Source organism: Podarcis cretensis (assembly GCF_951804945.1).
Source record: "Podarcis cretensis genome assembly, chromosome: 1".
NCBI classification, from domain to species: domain Eukaryota; kingdom Metazoa; phylum Chordata; class Lepidosauria; order Squamata; family Lacertidae; genus Podarcis; species Podarcis cretensis.
The window spans coordinates 79,253,194-79,277,116 of NC_137170.1; the positions used below are offsets into that span (position 1 = coordinate 79,253,194).

The 23,923-nt window shown below is 45.3% G+C and overlaps 1 protein-coding gene across 3 annotated transcripts; it reads left to right on the forward strand.

Moving 5' to 3' along the window:
• The first annotated feature begins 844 nt into the window (after nt 1-844).
• Nucleotides 845-23,628, forward strand: PIDD1 (p53-induced death domain protein 1). 3 transcript variants are annotated; one of them, XM_079985130.1, is made up of 16 exons: nt 846-1,608; nt 3,437-3,810; nt 6,202-6,615; nt 7,847-8,050; nt 9,940-9,997; nt 11,587-11,788; nt 12,861-12,989; nt 13,987-14,166; nt 14,613-14,760; nt 15,445-15,580; nt 17,052-17,202; nt 18,020-18,143; nt 19,261-19,379; nt 20,489-20,596; nt 20,859-21,064; nt 22,002-23,628. In XM_079985130.1, the coding sequence occupies exons 2-16, from the start codon at nt 3,546-3,548 to the stop codon at nt 22,237-22,239; spliced, it is 2,682 nt and encodes an 893-aa protein (XP_079841256.1). In that variant the 5' UTR covers nt 846-1,608; nt 3,437-3,545; the 3' UTR covers nt 22,240-23,628. The 3 variants fall into 3 exon arrangements, with proteins under 3 accessions (XP_079841258.1, XP_079841256.1, XP_079841257.1); XM_079985131.1 differs by having other exon boundaries at nt 846-1,323; XM_079985132.1 differs by lacking the exon at nt 7,847-8,050 and having other exon boundaries at nt 845-1,608.
• Nucleotides 23,629-23,923: the final 295 nt, after the last annotated feature.

Here is a 23,923-nt window from a genome sequence, read left to right on the forward strand (position 1 = left end):
AAACACTGCATTTAGCAGTGTAAAAATACAGGCCAATGGAGTTTTTCTGTGCTTAGAAATCACCTGGGAGAAGAGCCATTATGGAGAACCAAAGGTAATGGGTGATGATGATGAAGACAACAATTATTTATTAAATTTGTATACCGATTAACAAAGCAGATACCTTGTGCTAGACAGCAGATGGGTGTGAGCCCTTCTTTCCACTAAGCAGTGTGTTAAATGCAGCAAGTAGAGCAGAGGGACAGTGAGTCATGTTTTGATTTCTTTTGGATCAGGGCTGCAGCAATGGGAGAAACAAGACCCGATTGGAGTTAAATGCTTTGAACCCCTCCATCATAGGCCCAGGTTGTATATATGTGTAAATAAACCATATATCATAAAGACATCACAGACTCCACTGTGCCTCATTCCAAAAGGAAACACAAACTCTGAGTAAAGCACTTGGATTCCCTGGAATATCATACCGCTCAGAGATTGGGGTGGCATGTAATAGTATTATATGTAAGGGGAGGAAATACTACTTGGGTATTTCCGTATTATGTATACAATCCTGAAGTAGTCAGAAGTAGAGTAAGAACAAATAAATATTGATGAGGACTGAGCATGCTCCATGGCCTCCATAAAATGTTGGGGGTGTGTGTGGAAAACTAGGGGAGACATGAAATGGTCTGCTTGAGCCCCTTACATCATAGTACATACTGGAGTATTAGACAGTTGGCTGTCTAGCTAGCTAAACCCTAAATAGGAATACTCATGTTTAAAGGGGTAGAATACGCGGCAACATTTTGTCGCAGGTCCCGCTTGTTTCAGCGGGGGCGGGGGGGGGGGAACCGGCCTAACGAGTTGCAAGAATCCGCAATGACCTACAAATCGCAATAGCAAAACTAGCCCTTAAGGATCGCGGCAGCGCGCATTTGTTAGGAAGGAACAGATCACAATGGACGCAGTTTCGCCGGGACGTCCCCAACAAGCCCAAGCCGTCGCTTTGCTCGCCGCCTCCGCGCTGGCCGAGGCGGGGAAGCCCGGGGAAGCGGGAACTTGTGCAGGAGGGCGGGAGGGATCGGCCTCCTTTAGGGGAAGGAGGGCCTGGGAGAATTGGGCTGTTGCTTCGGCGGCAATGTGCAAACAGCGGGGAACTGGAACTGCGCCGCAAGCCGTTAGGAGGTCGACCAGCAGACCCGAAGGCTGCGATCCGGAGCGCGCTTACTTGGATTAGCAGTTGCTACTGAAATCAGCAGCCTTTACAAACTTTCCAGTAAACACTGTGAGGATCGGAGTAGCCAGAAGCACCGGCAAAAGGCAAAATATGCTTGTCTGGCCCATGTCGGAACATTTTCTTGTCTGGAAAGCGGAGGAAAGGGCGAGCGTAAACAGGCCGGGTCGGGTGGCGCGTTTCGATTGAAACTTTTGTTTGGAAGCTCTTTTGCTTCTGCTGGGCTAGAAACCTCGGGTGATATACGTCACTGCTTAATCCGGGCAATTTCTCTGCTGGTTACCTGAAAACTTTATGCAAAGCTTTTCTCTTCCTGCTCCGGGCACTAAGAAGCTGATCCTAAGTGCGGATACTCAGAAGCAAGCGCCGCTGCGTTCAATGGGGCTCACTTCCTGGTGAGTTATATGTAGCGTCGCAGCACAAGGCTGGAACCGTACGTTCATGTCTTTGGCAGGACTTCGCTCTGGAGTCTGTATTTTCAATGCTGAGCTGTTTTTTGGGAAATGTGTACTAATGACTAAAACCACCTTAAAGCCTTATTTCTCTTCACTGAAAAATCACAGTCCACCCTGCGCCCCACCCCGGAATTAGGGGGAAAGACTTGACCTGAACTTCCTCCCTCCCGTTTTAGGAGCTAAGGACTAGGGTCCCTTGGCTTCATCCTTTGGCCTGACACTCGCCACGCTTAATTTTGCACCCTCTTGCGTAATAACGGCATTGCTGCAGATTAACGCAATTGTTGATGAATTATTTCCACGACTTCCTCCATCCTATTTAATTCTGTAATGAAATAAACATTATCTCTGTCCCTGTCATGTGCTTTAGAGATGGGGGACATGTGGCTCTCCTGTTGTTGCTGCACTACAACTCCCATAATCCCTGACCGCTAGCTGATGGAAGTTGGAGTCCAGCAACAACTGGAGGGCCACAGGTTCTGGAGAACAGCGTTTAAAGCAGTGAGAGCCTACATAGTGCTCCCTGGATGGTTTGGACTGCAACTCTCACTATCCCCATCATTGACTCTCTCTGCTGACTGGGGCTGATGGGAGTTGTAGTCTGCAATATCTGGTGGGCACCACATTGGCTACCCCTACTTTAAAGCATGTTGGGAAACAGAATAGACTGGAATAGCTGCATTAACACAGCTGCAAGAAATTGATTTCTAGAGGTGCCAGCACCTGTCCTTGAAAGATGCCGTGCATATTGTAAGGAAAAGTTTCAACAGGTTCCACTTCTGTCATTGCAGTGCAGCTATCTGTTAATTTATCACTTCCACACTGCTCAATCAGGGAAATCTCTCTGAGGAAATAATTGGAAGTAAGTGTGTGTGCAGTCACTCTGAGAGGGGACAGGTTTTTTTTTTTAAAAAATGCCCCTTTTGCCAAAGATCGGCTTTTTGCTTTTTGAAGGCTGTAACAGTGCCTAATGAAAGAATAGTAAGCATAAGTTACACTTGAAGAAGAAAATAAGGGGTCACGTGAAAAAAGCATTAGAGCTGTGCCGCTGTGCCGACTTGGGAGCAAGTCCTGTGGAACTCTGTGGGACTTGCTTCTGAGTAAATGTGCATAGGATTGTACTGTGTCAATCATGTGTTCATCCTGGCATTTTTGAGTTGACTCCTCATCCACAGTTCCTAGGAAACTGTGCCCAGATGTCAAGGATGAAAGTGCTCTAGCTTCCTATAGAAAGGTGGCATGTCATGCTGTTGTGAATGAAGCTGCACCTGTTTTTTAAAAATCACATTTGCACAGCTGGTTATCTTTATCGGTTCCCCATGTGTAAAATGCCACGGAGATACCTGGCATTGCCTGTGTGTTAGGGATGGGGATTTGGTACTCAAAGATCTTTAATTTTTCTATTACACTTTTCTTGCTATATTGCTTGCAAATATCTAATATTCTTTTATTAGGATGCATTTTTGTGGTTCTAAAGAGGAGGCAAAGAACTCTAATAATACACGAAAGATATAGAAACTTCAAAATGCAATCAGTTTCCCCACGTTGTCTTTCAAACGTCCATTCTTCCTTCCTAGTTTTATCAGCTTTGGGGCCCATTATATGCCTTAATATGTCATTTAAACAGCCCAGCTGGGGAAGGTGTTGGGCTGCCCTCTTTTATGCTCACTGTCTCAAGTACAGCTTCTGCTATTTCCTTCATCTGGGTGGATTTTGCGTGTGCACTGGTTCTTCAGCGTTTTGCTCCTCGCCCTCCATTTCTTCACAGGGGCTGCCTCTCTCCTCCATCTTCCATTTCAATCGCTTTCAGTGGCACCGGTGCTCGTTTGGCTGGCAAGTCAAAACATGCGCAGCCCCTGGCAATGTGACACCAGAAGATGGCTGGGCCGCAGGAGTTTGGGGACCCTCTGTGGGAGGGTGCTTTGGAGGCCGAGGCACCTGCTAGTTCCTGCTTGGCTGGCAACAGGCTCAACTTAGACGTCTACCCAGAGGGCTGTCGCCTATTCCTCAAGCTGTATGAGAAGAGAAGGGAAGAAGTGGAGCAGGTGGAATTCTTGAGGCTGAGCTGCAATGAGGAACTTATCACTTCCACACTAAGCACCATTCCGGTCCTGAAGGGCTTAAAATCCCTTGTACTCAAAGGTAAACTGCATGTTTCTTTTCTCTTTCTGTCTTTTGACTGACTGTTTCACTTTTTAATTTATATTTCTCCCCTCTCTTTAGATTACCGTATTTTTCGCCCTATAGGACACACTTTTTCCCCTCCAAAAATGAAGGGGAAATGTGTATGTGTCCTATGGGGCAAATGCAGGCTTTCGCTGAAGCCTGGAGAGCGAGAGGCGCCGGTGCACACCGACCCCTCTCGCTCTCCAGGCTTCAGGAAGGTGTCCGCAAGCCTGCAGCGCCCGGGGGAACTCCCCCCGGGCGCGCAAGGCTTGCGGGCGGCAGCCTGCAGCGCGGAGCATGGGGCGCCCTCCGGAGGACGCCCCGTGCTTCGCGCAGGTGTCCGCAAGCCTGCAGTGCCCAGCGGGAGTTCCCGCGGGCTCGCAAGGCTTGCGGGCGGCAGCCTGTTCTGGGGGCTGGGGTCGGGGAAAGCTCGGGCTGGGGGGGGGGGAATACATTTTTTATTCATTCCCCCCCCCAAAAATGAGGTGCGTCCTATGGGCCAGTGCACCCTATAGGACGAAAAATACGGTAGCTTTTAGGTTTCCTTCCCTGACCAAGCCCATCAAAATGACGTTAGGCCACTGTTCTCACAAAGGCACAAAATGGTCTGACTCTGCTGCAATCCTATGCATTTCCCCACCTCAGAAGTAAGTCCCACTGTGTTCAGTGGGGCTTACTTACTGCCAGGAAAGTGCATGGTACAGTCCAAAACTTCAAACCTATGCACGCTTACCCAGGAATTGAGCATGGTGAGATTTACTTCTTAGGAAACCTGCAACAGGTGGATCTGCACCCTCTCTTGGGAATGGGCCTGTTGTGTTTACTCAAATGTAAACCCACTGTTTTCAATAGGGCTTTCTCTTGTTGGAATGGACATGGGGCTTTCGTTATCTTTGGCTGAACAAAAGTCAGGTTTTCCTACTGTATTCCTTCTGACATTTGGCTTAGAACAGACCTTGTTTCAACAGTGAATGAAACAAGACTGCTTTCTGATCTTTAGTTGTAAAATGGGGCTTGCAGAAGTGAAAAATGATGATGACAGTTCCATATCTGTTAAAATGCAGAAAATGCCAAATTGGGACAGTGGCTTCCCTTCTTATTATGATTATATTAGAGATGAATTAATCTTGTGTGTGTCTATGTAGCAACATGAAAAAACTTTTGGAGAGATATTTACTCTGATTTTTATACGTATAGTTTAAGCTGAGGAGGTCCTTTTCTTCTTCCTGTGCTTCTCTCTTCATTACCCACTTTTTATTCTCATGCCACCTTCTCATAAACCGAAAGCTCTGTCATCTTGCCCATGTTGAGAATGAAACGGGCAGGTGACAGAATTCTTCCATGTTGTGGGATTTTTAAAATACCCATCAAAAGCACAGAAAGCAGGGGGTTTGATATTGTGCTGTTTGCCTTTGCCTTCCTCTGCCTAAGCCTAAGGGTCCCCACCCGCTAGCCATCTGTAACATGTGCACTACATTTGGCCTGAAGTCCCAACCATATTTATTCTAAAGTAAGTTCCATTGGAATCTGTGGGGCTTACTTCAGGGTATGCATACATAGGCATGCATGGTTATTTCAGAACAATATGAAAAAGATGAGGCTGCAAATCGATAACCATGTTGAAATCAACAAGGCACACTATATTGGCTAACATGTTTATGACAACACAAGCTTTTGTGGACCGGAGTCCACTCCATCAGTTAACCTTTAAGGCACCACAAAATACCTTTTTCTTTTTTCTTTTTTCTTTTTGCTTGTGGCAAACTATCTTGGCTACTCTTTGCCTTTTGAAATTGGCGTGACACGCCCTTTAGGAATAAGTGTGTGTGCCTAACTCTTGAACTGTTTTGATCCTCTTTTTTTGTTTCAATAATCTACAGCAAAAACAGCAACTGTAGCTTTCATTGATGCAGCTAAATTAATACAATTTCAGCTGGCCAACCTATTAAAAACCTAGGTTTGATTAGCACAGGTATTTATAATAACCAGTTTATACTGAATATAAGCAACAGTAGCTGTGTGTGTCTCATGCGCAGCTGCAAGCTATCAATTTTGTTGCTTTATTATCATTTTTATTATACTGGACTGAAAGCTAAGGGGCCAAAAAAGACACCTCTTTGTCAGTGTAGCATGTTCATCACTCCTGCTGTAGCCCTGAAAGCAAAAAATCCAGACCCACTTCCACTGACAGTTATTGGGTACCTGTAGTCCCTCCATGCCCCAAATCCTTCAAGCTTCTTGTATTTTCCAATTATCTCTGTTCAGTCTTCCATATTGTTCCATTGGATAGCCATGTGCTTATATGAGGCTAGTTAACGGAGATCCTTGCAACGAGACTTTCTCTTCCTGCATTTTCCTGGCCTGCAGGTGGACACACAAGAGATGAAATTGGCACTCCCCAGAGAGGGTTGGTGGCATCATTGCCGCAAGAGCTGGGGGAGCTAAGCCACCTTGCTCATCTGGATCTGGGCTTCAACAGCTTCAGTGCTCTGCCTCCCTGCATCACCAAGCTGGGCAGCCTCAGGGGCCTCCTGGTGAGTCACAACAGCCTGCAGGACCTGCCTGAGGACTTTGGCCAGCTCAGCAACCTCACTTTCTTCTCCGCCATGAAGAACCAGCTCCAAAGTCTGCCACAGAGCATAGGGGAGCTGGCAGCACTAGAAACACTGGACCTCTCTGAAAATGCACTGGAATCGCTTCCCGAAGAGATTGGAAACCTGCATAGTTGCTCAGAGCTGGATCTCTCAGGGAACCTATTAACAGGAATCCCTAGCTCTCTTGGTAAGTTGTTCCCAGATGCAAGAGAAAGGGAGTAAATATTTTAAGATGCTGTTTGAGACTTTAAAAATTACGAGATTAAAGCTATGACACGTTCAGGGTCACATGGCATAGCTGCAGTTTTTCTGTGCAGTTGCTAGGAAGCAAGGCTCATTTAACTCAGCAGGGCTTACTTTCACAGAATGAGCTTAAATTAGGTCATTTTTGATGAACAGGAATCAAAAAAATGCAAATATTTAATGAAACATATATAGACCTCTTCTCAGTAGCTGTTCTCAAAGTGGTTTACGATACAACTTTTTAGGAAACCCAGTAGTTATACAATCTAAAATATTTAAAGTTGTTAAGATTTGCAATGGGAAACCCAGTCAGATGGGCAAGGTATAAATAATACAATCGTTATTGTTGTTGTTGTTGTTGTATTCAGCCTGAAGCAAGGCACAGTCTTTGCAGCAGCACTGTCACGTTACTGATAACCAGAGTCCTGACTAAACAGAAAAACTTTTCTGGCCACTGTTTCAGATTTGGTGAGTCTGCAGCTGGTGGGTGTTGTATAGCTGCAGAGGGATCCACTACTACTGATGGTGGTACCCACATAATCAGGATGTAAGTGTATTATAGCACAAAGGGAAGGAACCTTTTTTTAGCTTGAGGGCCATATTCCCCAATGGGCCACATTCTGGGGGCCGCATGAAAGTGGTGAGCAAGGCTAGAGGCAATGTAGGTAGAGCAAGTGATTTGACTCTTTGTACAAAAGGCTACGTTCTAGCCTTGCAAAAACCATAGGGATTTTACATGCATCTCCATACACACACCTCTTCACTGTTGAGGTGAGCTACAATGCCAAGGGAATACTAGGATTAAGCCTGACTCCCCCTGACCTTTGTTAATTAGATTATTTATTACATTGTGTTCCTCGAATACCAGGCACGTTCTTTTTGGCTAGTACGAGAACCTTTCTATAGTAAACGTTTATGGTATGAGTATGCTATATAAATTTTATATCTATCTATCTATCTATCTATCTATCTATCTATCTATGCATGTATGTATGTGTGTATGTATGTATGCTTGAGGGCTGGTTTTTATTGTGGTAGAAGTAAGCAAGACCCCGAGTTGTTTTCTTTTTTGTTATAGGGGATTTGCAAATTGTGAATGGGGGAGAGTTGTTTGCATATAAGGATTTACAAAGCGTAGGCTGACCTCTCTTTCCCACTCCTGCTCTGACTTGCAGGCAATTTGCAGTCCCTGCGGCAGCTACATCTTCACAGCAATCTTCTGGTGACAGTTCCTGCATCCCTGGCCGGCCTTCCCAACTTGTCCAGGCTTGATCTGCAAAACAATAGGCTGCGCAGCATCCCCCCAGAGATCCAGAGCCTCCCCTTTGTGCATCTCCGTGGTAATCCTCTAGGAGAGCCAGAGGTGCTGCTGCAACCAGGTTAATTGCTTTTCTTCTGTCTGATTTGTTCAACAGCTGCTCTAACTGGCGACAGCCAGAAGCTGCCGTGTGATCTGTGTGGCTGGTGCAGAAGGCAGCTCTGTGGTTGTTGTTTTTTGTGAGATGTGTGTAGACACATCTGAAATTGCAGCCCTTAGAATATGAAGGACTGATTGAAAGACCACCTGGTTGGTTTTCACAGGCAGCTGAGCCCCCTTCAGTCATTCTTCTCCATCCCATCAAAATTGCCTGGATAGAAAAAGTTGGGCTTTGCCCTTAAGCTCCACTGCTGCTGCTGCTGCTGTGTTCTCTCCTGGCCCTTTCTCCACCATCCAGGGAGCCTGCCCTATGAGTATAGGCTCCTCATGTTACCCAGATCCAGGGCTTTTTTTCAGCTGGAACTCACTAGAGCTCAGTTCCGGCACCTCTCAGCTGGGAGCCATTGCCATTCTAAGAAAACAAGGGAGGCACTCATGGTGAGTTCTGGCACCTCTTTTTCTAGCACTGCTCAGAACTACATGTGAACAGGGAGTAAATCATGTGGGGAGCGCATTTGCCTACAGCATGCTTCCTTCTTCAGACCTTCCCAGCCAATGCATGGGGAGTGAGGGTTGAGGGGGGCAGCAAGCTTGGCCCTGCTTTTCCCCTCACATTACTGCGACTGCAAGAGGGCACATCATCCGAAGTGGACTCAGATTCAGCTCAAAATGAGGCACTGCTGAAAATAAGAGAAGGCTGCTAAGAAGGGTGGGCAGCCCTTAAAGCCAAAAGAGAGACCAATTTGAATGCAAATTGCCTTAAAGCTTCCTGGGTGTTTCTCTCAGGCACTCTAAAGCCAGGTTTGTGGTGGGTGACTTTGAAGCAAAACGGGTTGATTCGCTTGGTGACTTTACTTACAGTCGCTGATAAATGAAAATCGCCATTACCCTTAGACAGGCGTTGCTTGTGAATGTTACTTTCTCATAGGACGGGGGTCATCAATCTGGTGCCCACAAAGACTTTCATGGGTACTTCAGGGCAGATGTCCCAGTCTCTGAGTTTTCATGTTGAAAAAGGAAAGTCAGTCTGTAGCCCTCTTAGAAAAAAAGTTGTGAGGTAAAATGGGCAGGTGCCTTCCAAGCAACATCTGTGGCATGCGAGTGAATCTGGTGTGGCACTTTGTATATGTTCCTGGTTCTGAGGGGTGCTCCCTATTGCTATAGACAGCAGCCACATCCCTCTGTGTGTGTAAGTAAAACCTATATAGCATGACAATGTCTGTAATCATGACCAGCAGAACATAGCTGTCTTCCCATGGTTAGCATAAAGTTGTCAGGGATGGCTGCCTCTCTAATTTTGTGTAGTGCATTGCAGCCATTTTGTTTTGCCCTGCTCTGCCAACAGCTATTTTGTGACTCTTCAACATTTGAAATGTGCCCACCAATCCATAAATGTTAGTGACCCTGTCATAGGTTTTATTTTGAAATTCTGGTGGGAGTTCATGTCATAGAAATCATGGTTTAATATTCAAGTGGTGAAATATCTGGGGCTGGCCCTGTGGGAACAAGGCATTAACAACAACAATTTTATTATTTATACCCCACCCATCTGGCTGGATTTCCCCAGCCACTCTGGGCAGCTTCTATCACATATAAAAACATAATAAAATATTTGACTAAGCCATTTGTCTTCAACGGGTGGAGCAGGACCCACCGCTGGTTTGAGAGCTGATCAAAGGGGAGTCACAACAGTAGCCCTCCCACCATACAAATATATGATAAAGAAAGAATTGAGGCCCAAGTGCATGTTTTTGGTTTGAAAAAGTTGAAGACTACTATACTCATTCCTACAGAAGCACTTAACATGTTCTGTTTGTATTCATGTAAACTTTGTTTTCTGACTTGTTGCAGACTCAAACTCAAGGCCAGAAAAATTACAAAGACAATTCCTTCAAGCTGGTGAGGATAGGTATTTCACATACTTTTTTTGGCTGGTGTCTTTCTGTACTATCGTCATGTCAGAGTATCTTCCTAATTCACTTTTGGCATAATATTCTCCTTGCTTCCCATGGCTCCTGGGAGGGAGGGATATACATCTAATACTAATAATAATAATTAATTGTACTGTGATGCCTTGTTCAGTTGTTGATGCAGGGGTAGTTTCTGTGGGTTAATCATCCCCGTTTTTTTACAAATGAGCCAAGCTGGATTTCTAAAAAGAAACTGGTTGCAAGTTAACTATCAGTGGCAAACTCATTGAAGGGAGCAGGGCAGGCACCACCAAGTAACATCTCAAAGCAGCACTGAGGGACATGGGTCTTGGGTCCCTGTTTCTTATGGGATTCTTTGAGTGTGGAACAGCGGCCACTGTCTTTGCTGTTGTTGGTCATTCTGCAGTCGGAGTGTCATCACTGTTTTAATCTTTGGGATGTTAAGATTGCTACTAGTCCTTTTTTAAAAAAAATAAAATATTTTTTATTAACCGGCCAATCAAATCAAATCAAATCACATCACATAAATTCCGAATTACAAAGCCGAATTTTAAATTTCAAGATCCGAAGGGTAGTAGTAGCAATCATCACCAGATAAGCCTAGAGGGGGCTCATACATCCAAGGGCCAATGGCCCCCTCATTCCTGGAGCCTGCAAGTGGGACCTCTGCATACCAGCCCTGAAAGAGGAAAAAAGCAAGGAAAATATCTGAGAATAGCAAGGATATGCTTAGTTTTAGTTTCTTATTTTACTTTGTCACTTTTATATCCCACCCATCAACTTTGCAAAAACAGAGTGGCTAACAATATGCCATATCAAGAAAAAATTACATCAAGTAGCAGTGTTGGGAAAACATTTTCACCTTGTGCCCAACTGAGGCCAATGTGGGGAGACAATCAAATTCCATTTGGGAGGGGGTGTCATAATTAGCTGCAAGGGGGCACCACCAAGAATGCCCTGTCTTCTATCATTGCCCACCCAGCAGAAGCTAAAGTTGGAATAACAAACAGCTGATCCCGAGCAAATCTTCATAGATGGGTAAGGCTGAGGCAGTACTGGAGGAAGTGCTCTCCTGGGTACTTGGATCCCAAATTGTTTAGGGCTTGTATTGGGTCTGGAATATCACAAGTCACAAGTGTAAGGGATTTGAGTACCAGAGTAAAGTGATTCCACCCTCCCCCTGCCCCCAATAACAGCCAGGTAGTTGCAATTTCCAAACTCTGCACTCAGACATGGCTAGGAACAGCCATATCTGATAGTCATTCAGTCATCCTCCAAATATTCTAGAAATGGAACCCAGATGCTGTTGAAGGTGATGAGACTATCTGATAATTTGGAGCAATTATCCAAAACTCAGTTACCACAATCAGGGTCCCAGGGAGAGCAGGGAAGGCCATGGGATTGGAGTAATCTGGAGTCTGGATGCAGCTAAGGGAAACAGTGTAGCCAAGCCTTAGAACTGTATCTAGAATTCTGACAGTCTATAGATATTTATAACTCAGAACTTTGGAGTAAAGAGGACTGTAACGTTGTAGAAACATCTGTGCTTCTCTTTGTATCTTCTAAGCTTTACTGTGACCCCTGAAGGCTGCAGAGTTTTCCTAGCTTGTGGTGTCCAGTTTTGCTTCCCCTTGGGTGCCACCACCACTTCGGTAACTATCCACTTCCAAAAGCACTCCCCTGACCCCCAGTGGGTAAAGCTGAAGGACCATGACATCCTGCTGAGTGAAGTCCTGGAGCTGCAGCCTCATGGGATTCATTTCCAGAAGGTAAGAAGAGCTCATGAAGTCATAAAGGAGTTTAGGCTAGAACTGCGCTAATTCCCCCAAATCTTTCAACTTGGGCACTGGCATGGGGGAAAAGAAGAAGAAGACTGGCCTGCCAAAAAGTGGCCACTGAGAACCCGGTGTATTAAATGTGATAATGGCTGGGTTGCTTGCAAATCACCCTTTGTGGCATTTAGGCTGCTGCCAATGAGGTTCAGCTTAATCAAATGCGAGTTCCATCAGGAAAAATGCCCCAGGACAATGATTCTGCTTGTGAGATATGTAGAATGTGGGAATAAGATAAACAGAGTTCTAGTTTGAGTAGGACCTTTCCTTTTTTAAAAAAACAACAGCTGAAAAGGTATTTAATAATATAATCCCTTCCTTTTGCCATATGTTTTTAAGAATAGTAAAACAATTAAGCACATTATAAAACCTACACAGATTTGCATGCAAATATTATGAAACAACCAGGAATTCAAATAAATAAATAAATCACAATTAGCCGTTACATGTTATTCATTTACTTAGACTGAAGGCTGAGGGTGACAGATTATAGGTGCTAAAAATGAATTGCACTAAATAAATGTCATCAAAGTTCCCATCTCTCTGGCTGTTTAGCCCTGGCCCCTGAAACTCAGCAATTGTGTTCTTGCATGTTGTATGCATTGCACCTTCTGTGCTTTGCAATCACTGTTGCGTGCAGCATCCCCAGTTAAAGAACCAGTGCAGGTCTGAAGGTTGGCTGGAAGTGTATAGAAGTTCTTTTTCGGTTCACCATGCAATAAAACCGATCTTTTACTACTAGCATGTCTGTGAGCTATGTGGGAACTGCTGCGTTTTCCCCAATCTTGACGCTGTAATGTGCAACCTTCCATGCTGTTGCCCTCTCCGCTTCCTCTTTATGAGGTACAGCAGAAATGAGACACACTAACAACCTTCACTTGCTCTCCACGTCCTCCCCAATGGCTGTTGGCTCCTGAGGTCCTTCTCTTGCTCCCTGGAGTTATGGAGATGTTTCCTTCTCAGTGGTTAACTCATGGAAACTGTCTTGTTCCGTCTTGTGTTCTCCAAGGAGGTGCTGATCTGGCTGCCATATGCCTCCACACAGTACCTGCATGACCGTGAGATTGTAATTCGAACCTTCAGTGGGCAAAATTGGAGTGACTTGAAAACCAGAGTGGAATGGAAAGAAAAGCCAGAGGTAGGCCACGAAGTGCAACGGGTTGTAAAACATGCCAGTTACCTCACTTCTCAGCGAGTTCTTCCTTGCATCAGTTGGGTGCCATATTGAATTCCTGCTGGAAGCTTGGAGGGAGGGCTGAGCTGTAATCTGCAGCTGCTTTCTCTTCAGTTTTGCCATGTGTTTTCCCCTAGAGATTGTAATACACATCACCCACTCTGTTAACTCATTAAGGTCCTGCACCTAGGCATGCTAAGTAAGTCTTATACTTGGTTTTATTTGCAACTGAGATGGGTGGCCTTTCACAGAGAGCCAGCATAGTGTTGTGGTTGGGCAGGGGAGACTCAGGTTCAAATCTCCACTCATTGGTGAAGCTCAGTAGGGGCCAGTCACTGTCTTCTAAACCCAACCTACGTGACAAGATTGTTGTGAGGATCAATTGGATAAGGCAACAATCATGTGTGCCACTTTGAGCTCTTTGGCGGAAAGGTTGGTTATATGTGTAGTACCGTTAGGAATTGCATTCTCATTTGTTGGCCTCTCTGTTCTGTGTACTGCCAAAGAGAGAGAGCTTTTAAGGGAAAGTTCTGTAAGTTAGTAGGTCTGTCAAACACAAATTGGACAAATTCAGATGTGATGATTATGAATGATCAACATGCTTGAGCTAGTTATTTCTGTGAGTCAGCTAGCTGTTTCATCATCTGAACCAGCACGCCCAGATTGCAGAGGAGATGTCCTAGTTTTCTTAAAACCAGAGTTTCCCGGTTTGAATGCCGCAGGGAACTCTGGTTTAAGAAAGCAGGAAGTCTCTTCTGAAGCTGGGTGTGTGAGATGAGGATGAAGGGGCACACTCAAGCTTGTTGTTGGAAGTGGCCCTGTTACATTTGAGCCAGGCCAGTTTGTGGATATTTGTAAGGAGTATAAGACCTGCACTCATTTTCAGTGCCTGATTCCCTCTGTTTAAAGTATTGTTGCATGTTACAATGGTGCCTGTCATTCCTTCCACACCCTCTGACAGAAGCATGTGGCCTGCTGCAGCGTCCCTCACTTCTCCTGGTTCTTGGTTGTCTCTCGACTTGTGGAGAATGAATGCAGAGTCCCTCAAGAGGGAGCCTTGCTTTTTTCAACTGTCGATCCCAACATCAAAGTGACCTTTCCCCCTGGCGTGACTGAGGAGACGAGGACAGTGAAGCTCCAGGTAAGCCTCTGCCCAGGAAGCCTAAAGAGTCCAGAAATGTATTCAAAGATTGGAGATTTAATTTTTTTTAAGTCCTATTCCAGTCAAGTTGCACAGTTTAGGTCATGAGTGCCTTAATGTTGCCCTGGTGTTATAAAATAAAAAAGCCATGCCCTGAAAGAATTTTGGAAGCTCCTATTTGACTTATACAGTCACTGCTCAAATAATTACTTTTAGGAATAAAACTATTGACACCTGTGGCTGGAATCTTTCCCAATATTGCTTCTGAGTGCAGCCTTTTCCACAGTGTTAGATCCCTCTTTGGTGGGACCCTTCACTTTCAGGACCATTTTTTCAAGACATTGATAGCTGCTGTGGGAAGGGGAGTCTACAAAGTCCATTGCTTGTGTAGGAAACCCCCACACTACCTGATGGAGCCAATTCCCCCCCTTTTTTTAAATGTTCAGGTGCTGCCCGTGTCTTCAGAGGACCTACAGGAGATCACAAATGATCCTGAGACGGTTGCTAGCCCCCTCCTCTGCCTCTCCCAGAATTCCAGCATCGACTTCCTTCAGCCTGTAAAAATTCAGCTCCCTCTGCCCCCAGGAGTCACAGGTAGGTTTGATCTAGAAATTCCCTCAGCAGAAGGGTTTTGACAGAACTGTTAATGCTTCCTTAGAATTACCACACCTGAATTTCACAGGCTAGTTAAATTTGCAGAACGTTGGTACAATTAAATGCGCTTTCAAGCTGGACAGTTGATCTTCTGTTGAGGAAATTGGGTTGTGCAAGTATAGTGCACTATAACACACTGAACTGCAAGGTGCTCTTGTTTATTCTGGGTCACGCCACCCCAGTCATTTCACAATTTCACATGTTCCATTGATAATCCAGTGCCGAAGGCCTTCTGGCGGTTCCCTCATTGCGAGAAGTGAGGTTACCGGGAACCAGACAGAGGGCCTTCTCGGTAGTGGCACCCGCCCTGTGGAACGCCCTCCCTTCAGATGTGAAGGAAATAAGTAGCTATATTATCTTTAAAAGACATCTGAAGGCAGCCCTGTTTAGGGAAGTTTTTAATATTTAATGCTGTATTGTTTTTAACACTCGATTGGAAGCCGCCTAGAGTGGCTGGGGAAACTCAGCCAGATGGGCAAGGTATAAATAATAAATTATTATTATTATTATTATTATTATTATTATTATTATTATTGGAACAAAACCTCATCCATCCTGATTATGCACTGAATATAGTTTGTCCTTGAGGTCTGTAGATAATAGCATATTTTTTTTGGTCCACAGGTCTGACCCTGGATCGCTCCAGGGTGCATCTGCTGCACAGTGACTGGAATGCTCAGAACTGGAATGACATCACCAGTCAGGTGGTGCTGGAGTTCACCCACCTCTATGCTTTGTTTGAAGTCACACACTTCTCCTGGTGAGTTGACCCAGGAGGCACACTTCATACATCTTCCTGGGCCAGCAAGAAGAGAAGGTTCCATCCCTTCCTGCCCTCCATACACATTATATATAACATAAGAACAGGGAGCTCCACAAAGAAGAGACCATATTCATCCAGTTGTTTCCTCTTTCCTCTGAACAAGAGGTGGGAGTGGGTAGTCAACAGTAAGATAACTGTTTAGTATTCTTTGTTAAATGGTCCTCGGTTCCTGCTTCTCCACCAGGCAAGAAGGATCATATTGGGCTTATATGAGCCAGGCTGCAAATCTGATTCTGGTTCTTACTGATTTCCTGCAGTGTATACTTGAACGTAGTCCAACTCAGGCTATTTGTGTCTTTCTAGAACATTTAGCAAAGAATACAGACACAGAGGAATGCAATCTTATAGGTACCAGGTGTGCTGGACAAAATTTATAGTATCATAATGGCTTGTTTGGGGGACGCAGGTGGCGCTGTGGGTTAAAAGCCTCAGCGCCTAGGGCTTGCCGATCGAAAGGTCGGCAGTTCGAATCCCTGCGGCGGGGTGCGCTCCCGCTGCTTGGTCCCAGCGCCTGCCAACCTAGCAGTTCGAAAGCACCTCCGGGTGCAAGTAGATAAATAGGGACCGCTTACCAGCGGGAAGGTAAACAGCGTTTCCGTGTGCGGCTCTGGCTCTGGCTCTGGCTCTGGCTCTGGCCAGAGCAGCGATGTCACGCTGGCCACGTGACCCGGAAGTGTCTCCGGACAGCGCTGGCCCCTGGCCTCTTAAGTGAGATGGGCGCACAACCCCAGAGTCTGTCAAGACTGGCCCGTACAGGCAGGGGTACCTTTACCTTTAATGGCTTGTTCATGTTGCTGATTCACTCAGACATGGAGAATGTGAGTTGATCACATGAAGGCTGGCTTTGTATCTGCAGGGAAGCAGTTGTGCTGATGCCTCATGCTTCACAGTAAACTCAAATGCACCATGGCACTTGATCCATCTGCTTTTAGATGCTTTGCTGCGGAATAGTAGATACTGGGATTGAGTTCAGAGTTGTGCTCAGGGTGAAGAAATTGCATATGCATTTCATCATGAACGCCGATCAGCACAGGCACATTCAACTCATCACACTAAGTATTGTCTCTGAGTTGTACCTTGTGGAATGATCATGTTTTGTTTTGTATGTGTATTCAATAATGAGATTCACAGCTTCTTCCTTTTCCCCAATCACACATCATTTCCTTGCTTTTGGCAGGTATTTAAATAGGTGAATCAGATTGCCCCTACTGGGGCGGGTCTGTTTTCTGTATCATCTGTTCAGTTTTCCTTTGACATAGAAGTGCACTTGCACACCTCCTTATGTTTCTTCTCACATAGAGAAACAAAACTTTGCACTCATGCCACCCTCATTTGCAATATATGTGCTCACAAGCGAAAAAAGCAAACAAATCAAAATGATTTTGCAAATCCCCACTCTTTCCCCCAGGTACTGGTTGTGGTGCACCACCAAGACCTATATTGGTGGCTTTGCCAAATATGTCTATAAAAGGTTGCGCATGTACCAGGTGAACTTCATAGCTCTGCAGAGGAAGAAAGATCCTGAGCAAGTCTTGCTGCAGTGTGTCCCAAAGCACAAGGTAAATTGTTCACTGTCCCGGTTTCGTGTGTGTACATGCGCATGCAGTAGTGCCCATCCACTTGTGATCTGCAAGCATGAAATGCAGCCAAGAACATATCTATGTTTAGAGCAACCCACCAAACTATACACAGCCCTCTGGTCACCAGGGGATCAGTAAGCAGTCTGCTGTTGCTCTCTTCCTGGGTTGCAAAAAAAAGGAGGGCACAAGTTGTGCAGGGCTGGAGCAGAAGCTGTGCTCACTAGGATGAGCTATATAATACATGAAATCCAGAGAGACCTTTCTGGGTTTGAAGCGGGGTGGGTGGGAACCAGCTGGTTGTGAGTAGAGCCTTCTCCTATGAATACTTGAGATTGGCTTTGTGCGTTATTTTATAATAGGCTTTAGTAGAAGTAAGAGCAGCAAGCATGGCGGGAGCAGGAAACATTGGCTAGTGCAATCTATGGTTTGCTGCAACAGGGTGAACGAGCCCAGCTTAGGTGGTCAGCTTGGCATGAGTCCTCATAATAGGGGTAACAAGCAAATAAAGCAGCAAGAATGGCTGGGGTAGTGCAGCAGAAGCTACTCTTTCAACACTGGGTGTCACTGCTGTTTGCAAAGGATGGGTGTGGCAGTGAGTTCAGGGTTTTATGGGTGCACTAGTGCACCCAGTCTGGTACCCCTGCAGGGGTCAGGAGGGTGGTTCTGCAGCTGCTCTTGTGTTTACGAAGCTTCTTCCTCGGAAACCTTCATCCTCCCATTGAAACCGCACAAAGAGTAATGAAATGAATTGGCCCAAGATCTTTTTTTTTTTAATCTCTTCCTGGATGTCTTGTAGGTTGATCCTGTTTTGAAAAGGCTCCACGACAGATACCGAGGCCCTGAGCCATCAGACATGGTAGAGATGGTTGAAGGGGAGCAGTTCTTTGCAGCCTTTGAACGAGGCATCAGCATTGATGCAGGTAAAGTGCAGCAGAGCCCGCTTGTGTAAATACCCCTGAAGAACAAAGGGACTTGGCCCTTGCCCACCATCCTCAAATCTCAACGACAAGAATCCACCAGCAGCATACAAATCAATATGGCTAACCTGATCCAAAACACCCACCCACCCACCCCACTCACACATGAAAACAAAGATCACCACAGTCAATCACAAACAAACAACCACACCCTAGGCCAACCCCAACCTCTCTCACCACCAAAGGAACACAAGTGAACAGCACAAGCAGCGCTGACACCAAACCCTACATACATTAAGCATAACAGAAACATCGCCACCCGACCCCACCCCCACCCATCTTCCCTCCCTCCACCCCTTCTTTTTTTTCCCTCCCCCTAATGTCTCAACAAATGAAATGGATTTGTAAAAATGTTACATTGAAAAAATATGAGAGACATTACACTTACTTCTGTAAAACAAGAAAATCTTTAATATATTTTTTTTTAAAAAAAAATCTGTTGACCCAAAGGGGTCTTCTGAAAGGAGGAGGCTTTTTCAGGGCTCAGAAGTGATTGTGCAGCCACAAGCTTAAGTCAGACTTGCTAATAAACCTACAACCCTTACCAGCTTGCACTTTAAAAAAAACCCCAAGCCTTCTAAAAGACTAAAAGCAGTACCTTTTGATTTTTGTGCTGGCCACTGAATAGGGGAAGCCCCCTCCTTGGCTAGCATTGAGATGCTAATGTAAGATAAGACACCATGTTTTCCTGGCCCTTTGCCTGTCAAAAGGGTTCTGCAGCAAGGGCTGTGGTGTCTGCTCAGCAGGTGATATTCTCCTGCATTGGGCCCTAGTGGATGGTGGGAAGTCCCCCAAACCATCAGTGAAGACAGATCATCTATCAGTGAGTATGTCCATGCAAAACCATTGATTTTCTCATTTCCACCAGCCAATTAATGATGCAGAATCAGTGGGGGGGGGGGACTGAATTATCCCAGATCCTCATCTTGCCCCAATGGGCCATCTTTGACAGGTGGGCAGGACCCTATTTGTCTTGTTGTCCCTTGATTTTTAGCCTCTTACAGCACTGTGGCTTAATGCAAACTGATGCTTTGCCTGCATTGCCTCCAATTTAACTCAGACCGCCCAGACTGCACTGACGGAAGGATTTCGTTCAATTTTTTCTCTCACTTGAAAAACGTGAAGGAAGTCTACATCACCTCCGAAGTGGACAGGAAAAGCAAATCTGTGAAAGGGCAGGTACATCAGTTTCTCCTTCTTGGCCCCAGCAAAGTTTCCCATGATATGTTCATTTATAATTCACATCTTAATAAATGGACACGTCTCATTAACAAATGTATTCCTTTTCCTCATTGTCCTCATTCCTAATCATGTGCCAGTTCATAAACAGGGTTACTTATCTTCTCAGAGTCCATGGCCACAATCCAAAACATGAGTGTACTTAAATCCTGCTGAAACAAATCAGAGTTAATTGCTCCAGTCCCATGTATTTCTCCAGATTGCACTCATATGTTTGTGAAAGGTGCAGAATCCAGTCCCTAGCCCAGAATTTCAATTTTTAAAAAAATGCAAAACATGCAAGCCCTATTTGCAAAAGGCTTCAATGACTGATGGGGTCCAGGTAGGGTCTCCTCCCTAGGCTTGCCAAAACGCCTTCACTTTTCCAAGCATCAAAACTGTTATAAAACCTCAAATATTGGTGCCAAAATAAACCCTACAAATTTAGCTAACTATATTTTCCAAGAAAGCTCTCTTAAGCAAGCCTGAAAGATCATAAATTTTAGTACATGTTGTGTAACTCGTTCCAAATAAGATCATAGGCATAAATTATATTTAGTTTCATCATTTTGTGCCTGGATAGGAACATAATCTTCTCTGGCATACAAATTCAATGGTTTTGGTGGGGCAGAGGAGGGCAAGTGGGGAAGGTGCCAACTCTGGCTTACTCACTTCGAAGAACATAGCATGAATCCTCTGTAATCAGTGGAGGATGCACTTTATTACCCTTAATATCTGTGCTAGGAGGAACAAGGGGAAATGGTGGAAGGACCCTGAGGGACAGGCAGGGAAGTAAAGATCACCCAAGGTGAGAGACTGGGAAAAGAGAGGAGAGCTCCCAGGCATAGTTTTCTGTGGCTGGCTGGGATTAAAAGTTACTTCGGATAGAGGGAAGATTCTGTATTTGTGCACCATTTTTGTATTTTAAATATCCTGCTGCCGATTTTCTCCTCCCTTGTTTTTGTTATTCTGAGGCGGTTAAGAGAATCTGTATTGTACGTGGGTCTATGGTCTACAATGCGTTTCCTATTATTATAATAGCATTTTTGTAACTTTTTTGATCTTTTAAGGTTTCCTTTTACCGAGGTGCTGTTCCAGAGGACATTCCTGAAGAGGTTACCAAGAGGAGGAAAGGCCCTGATTCCCATTGGCTAGCCACCTTGCCAATCAAGCTACCCGTAAGTGGCCCAAGATCCCTGGATCAGTCCCCAGCATCTCCACATAGGGCTGGAAATGTCTCTTGTCTGAAGCCCTGGAGAGCCACTGCCAGTCAATGGAGACAGCACTGAAGTAGATGGATCAATGGTCTGACTCAATATATAGTGGCTTTCTATGTTCCTAAGGGGAGAGATAATTGTGGCAGGTTCGATTGCTGTGTTGTTGGTTTTTCTTGGCCCATGAATAATAGACATATGTGGTTTTTTTATTCTATTTTGGCAGAAATTGAAATCCCAGGGGAAGGAGCAGCCTACAACCCCAAATGGCTTTTCTCTTCCCCCTCTGAATTTGGGGAATGCTGAAACTGGCTACTTGACCCAGGCCAACCTACTTGCCATTGCTGGGCGTGTTGGAGCTGATTGGCCAACGATTGGCTTAAACCTGGGTTTGTCTTACCAGGAGGTAGAGCACATACGATACAATTACAGGTGAGTGAGGCTGAATCTAGCCCTAAGGTGGCAAAAACACTGCCAAAACAGCCAAATAATGATGTAGCAGGCTCAGTAGTTGCAGAAAATTGAGTATCAGTTGAGAAAGAAAAATGAAACACTGATTATTTTGACCGGAAGGCAGGGAGTCCTTGAGCTCCCTACACAGCATAATATAACAGGAATGGGAAACTCCAGATGTTGGTGGTATTCAGCTCCAGCCAGTACAGCCAGTGGTCAGAGATGAAGGAAGTTGTTGTGTAGCAACATCTGAAGAACTTTGCTAGCATATAGCAACAGCCTGGGGGGGGGGTGACTGGCTGGCACCCTGAACAAGAGCACTCCAACACTTGGTAGCAGGTCTTAGATGCTTCTCATTTTTTTCTTGCAGAAGTTGTTTTGTCTCCCTATCTCCAAACCTCAGAGAATGACTGGAAAACAAAAGCTGGGATTTGCAAAATATTGGGGCAGCTGGCAATAGATGGGTGGAGGCCAGGACTGAAAGAAATGAGGGGCTGGAACTTTTGATGCGTGCAAAAATCCAAAACCAGAATCCTTCTGGTCTTTAGACAATTATAGAAAATGTCTGTGAGCTTCCATGTCCCTTCCTCTGCCCCATAAGGACTGCAGCTTGTTTTTAAAACACGTGTGATTTCTCAGGTGGTGCTAAATTAGGCAGAAGATCATGCTGACCTTTCTATTTCCGTGTCCCCTACTCTACGAAGGCAGTTGGTAGGCTTCTGGAGAAGTGGTTGAGTTGTTGCCTAATCTGAAATTTATTTACCAATGGTTGCTAATGAAACATGTCTTAGGATTTTATTGTTTTATGCTTTGTGTGTTTTGAACTATTGTAAGCTGCCTGGAGCAAATGAAAAGGCATATTGTAAATATTTCAATGAGACTCACCATTATGTGCTGCGCCATCTATATTTTCCAGAGACGACCTCGGTGCTCAGGTTCTGCATATGCTCTTCTCCTGGGCTCAGCAAAATGAAAAACACCCTGACTGTGTCGACAAGCTGATCAGCGCCATGAAGGAGAGTGGCCGCCAAGACATAGCAGATGAGATCACAGCCATCATTGCGCTGGGAAGGCAAAAGTACAGGGAGTCCATCAGGAGAGTGGGTCTAGATCAGGAGAGCAGCACCGAAGACTCTGCCATTGCCATGGTGTAGCTGCCGGCAAGAGGCCTCCATTGCCTTGCTGTGGCTTGCATTGGGCAGGCAGGAACCAGGCAAAGGACTGGCAGTGGATCTGTGAAGGAGCTGAGGCTGAAGACTGTTGACAACATGCATCTAGCCCCAAGTACTAATGGTTGGTCTCTTGTCAAGCCCCCAGATGTTTTCACCCAGGGCTGCTAGAATGAGAATGACCTGGCAAACATTAATGACGCAGAGACATGCTGAGCCCTAAATGTTGCCAGTTTGGTGACTTATTTATTTCATGTCCACCACTACTCCTATAAGGGGGAAAAACCATCTATGATCTGTTGTTAAATTCAAGATGGTTTCTGTGGGTGTCACCATGCCCTCAGACACCCTCCTTGGTTCTTGGCAAGGCCTCCTGCCCCTCCTAAATTGCATTCCGATTCTTCCATGGGGCTCAGCTATCTGGAAAACAGACGCTACCTCCCTCTTAGCACTCGCCCACCCTGTATGCTTGTGGGCCCCACAATGGGGTGCTTGGTCTACTTTTTTGCTTAGCCAATAGTTTGGTGTGTGTGTTGCCTGCTTTTTTGGGTTGGGTGATGCCTACTTTGTCTCCATTTTTATTTTGTTGTTTGGGGGTAGCAACTGGTATTTTGCCTCATGTTTTGAGGGGGATGTTTCCTGAGCATTGGCAGTTTTTCTTCTGTGGAATGGGTATTTTGTGGAACCCATAGAAGAAATTCCACATAGTTCTAAGAAGCTTGTTCTCTCAGCACAAGCGCTTCCTCTTGCCTGATGGGATCCCCTCTCTCCTCCCCTACCTGCTGTTTCTGGGGATTCTCCTTACCCAATTGGGAGGGGGCATAGGGAAGGGGAGGAAAGCCTCATTGTGCTAACAGAAGTCCTTGTGTGGGCTTCTGGTAGCAGGACCAGTTAGTTAAATCTGGCATCATGACATTTTCTTAGACTTCCAAATGCACCACTTGGCCCCAGAAAGGTTGGAGGGCCTTGCTCAGAAAAGATTCTCTTGTATTCCCCCCAGCATGCATGGCTTTAGATTTTATTTTAATAACTCATGGGATTAATGGCTTTAGATTTTATTTTAATAACTCGTGGGATTAATAAATCATGGGATTTGGGAGTGGGAACCAGGAAAAGTGACATGTGCCTGCTATCTGCTATCAGACTTTACATCTGGTTCACTTGGGGAAGGACTGTGGGCCTACTACTTACGCTCCCAGTTGGGGGAACTGTTGCTATGCCTTGTCATTAACTGCCAGTTTCTTCTGGTCTCGGCTGCTATCTCTCAACCTAGCCTACCTCACAGGATTGTTGTGAGGATGAAATGCAAAAGCATTGAGCTACTTGGAGGAAAAAGGGCAGGACACAAATGAAATAAAAACAAAACTCAAACCTTCACATTGTCACTGGTTGTAGGTGTTATGTAGTGAAGTTTCACCCTGGGCCAGCAGGGGGATACTGTATATAGTTTTCACTCAGGTCTGTAGATAGTTTTCCCTCAGGTCCACGTCAGTTATTTTAGGCGGGAACTCGGGGCTGTTGTTGTTACAATGTTGACAGCCGGCTGCCTATAAAAGCAGGCCGGCTGAGCTGTTTGCAGTCAGTTCTATTCCAGCTTACAAAAATAAAGAGCTACTTGGAGAAATCGCTGTGTCGTCTGCTATGTCAACCCACAACTTAACAGTAAGTG

What these genes read in the sequence shown, in the direction of transcription:
- PIDD1 (XM_079985130.1), top strand. Translation starts at nt 3,546, where the DNA reads ATGGCTGGGCCGCAGGAGTTTGGGGACCCTCTGTGGGAGGGTGCTTTG. An exon ending in AATGGAAAGAAAAGCCAGAG is followed by an intron (nt 12,990 to 13,986) that starts GTAGGCCACGAA and finishes ACCCTCTGACAG; the next exon opens with AAGCATGTGGCCTGCTGCAG. An exon ending in CCTTGCCAATCAAGCTACCC is followed by an intron (nt 20,597 to 20,858) that starts GTAAGTGGCCCA and finishes CTATTTTGGCAG; the next exon opens with AAATTGAAATCCCAGGGGAA.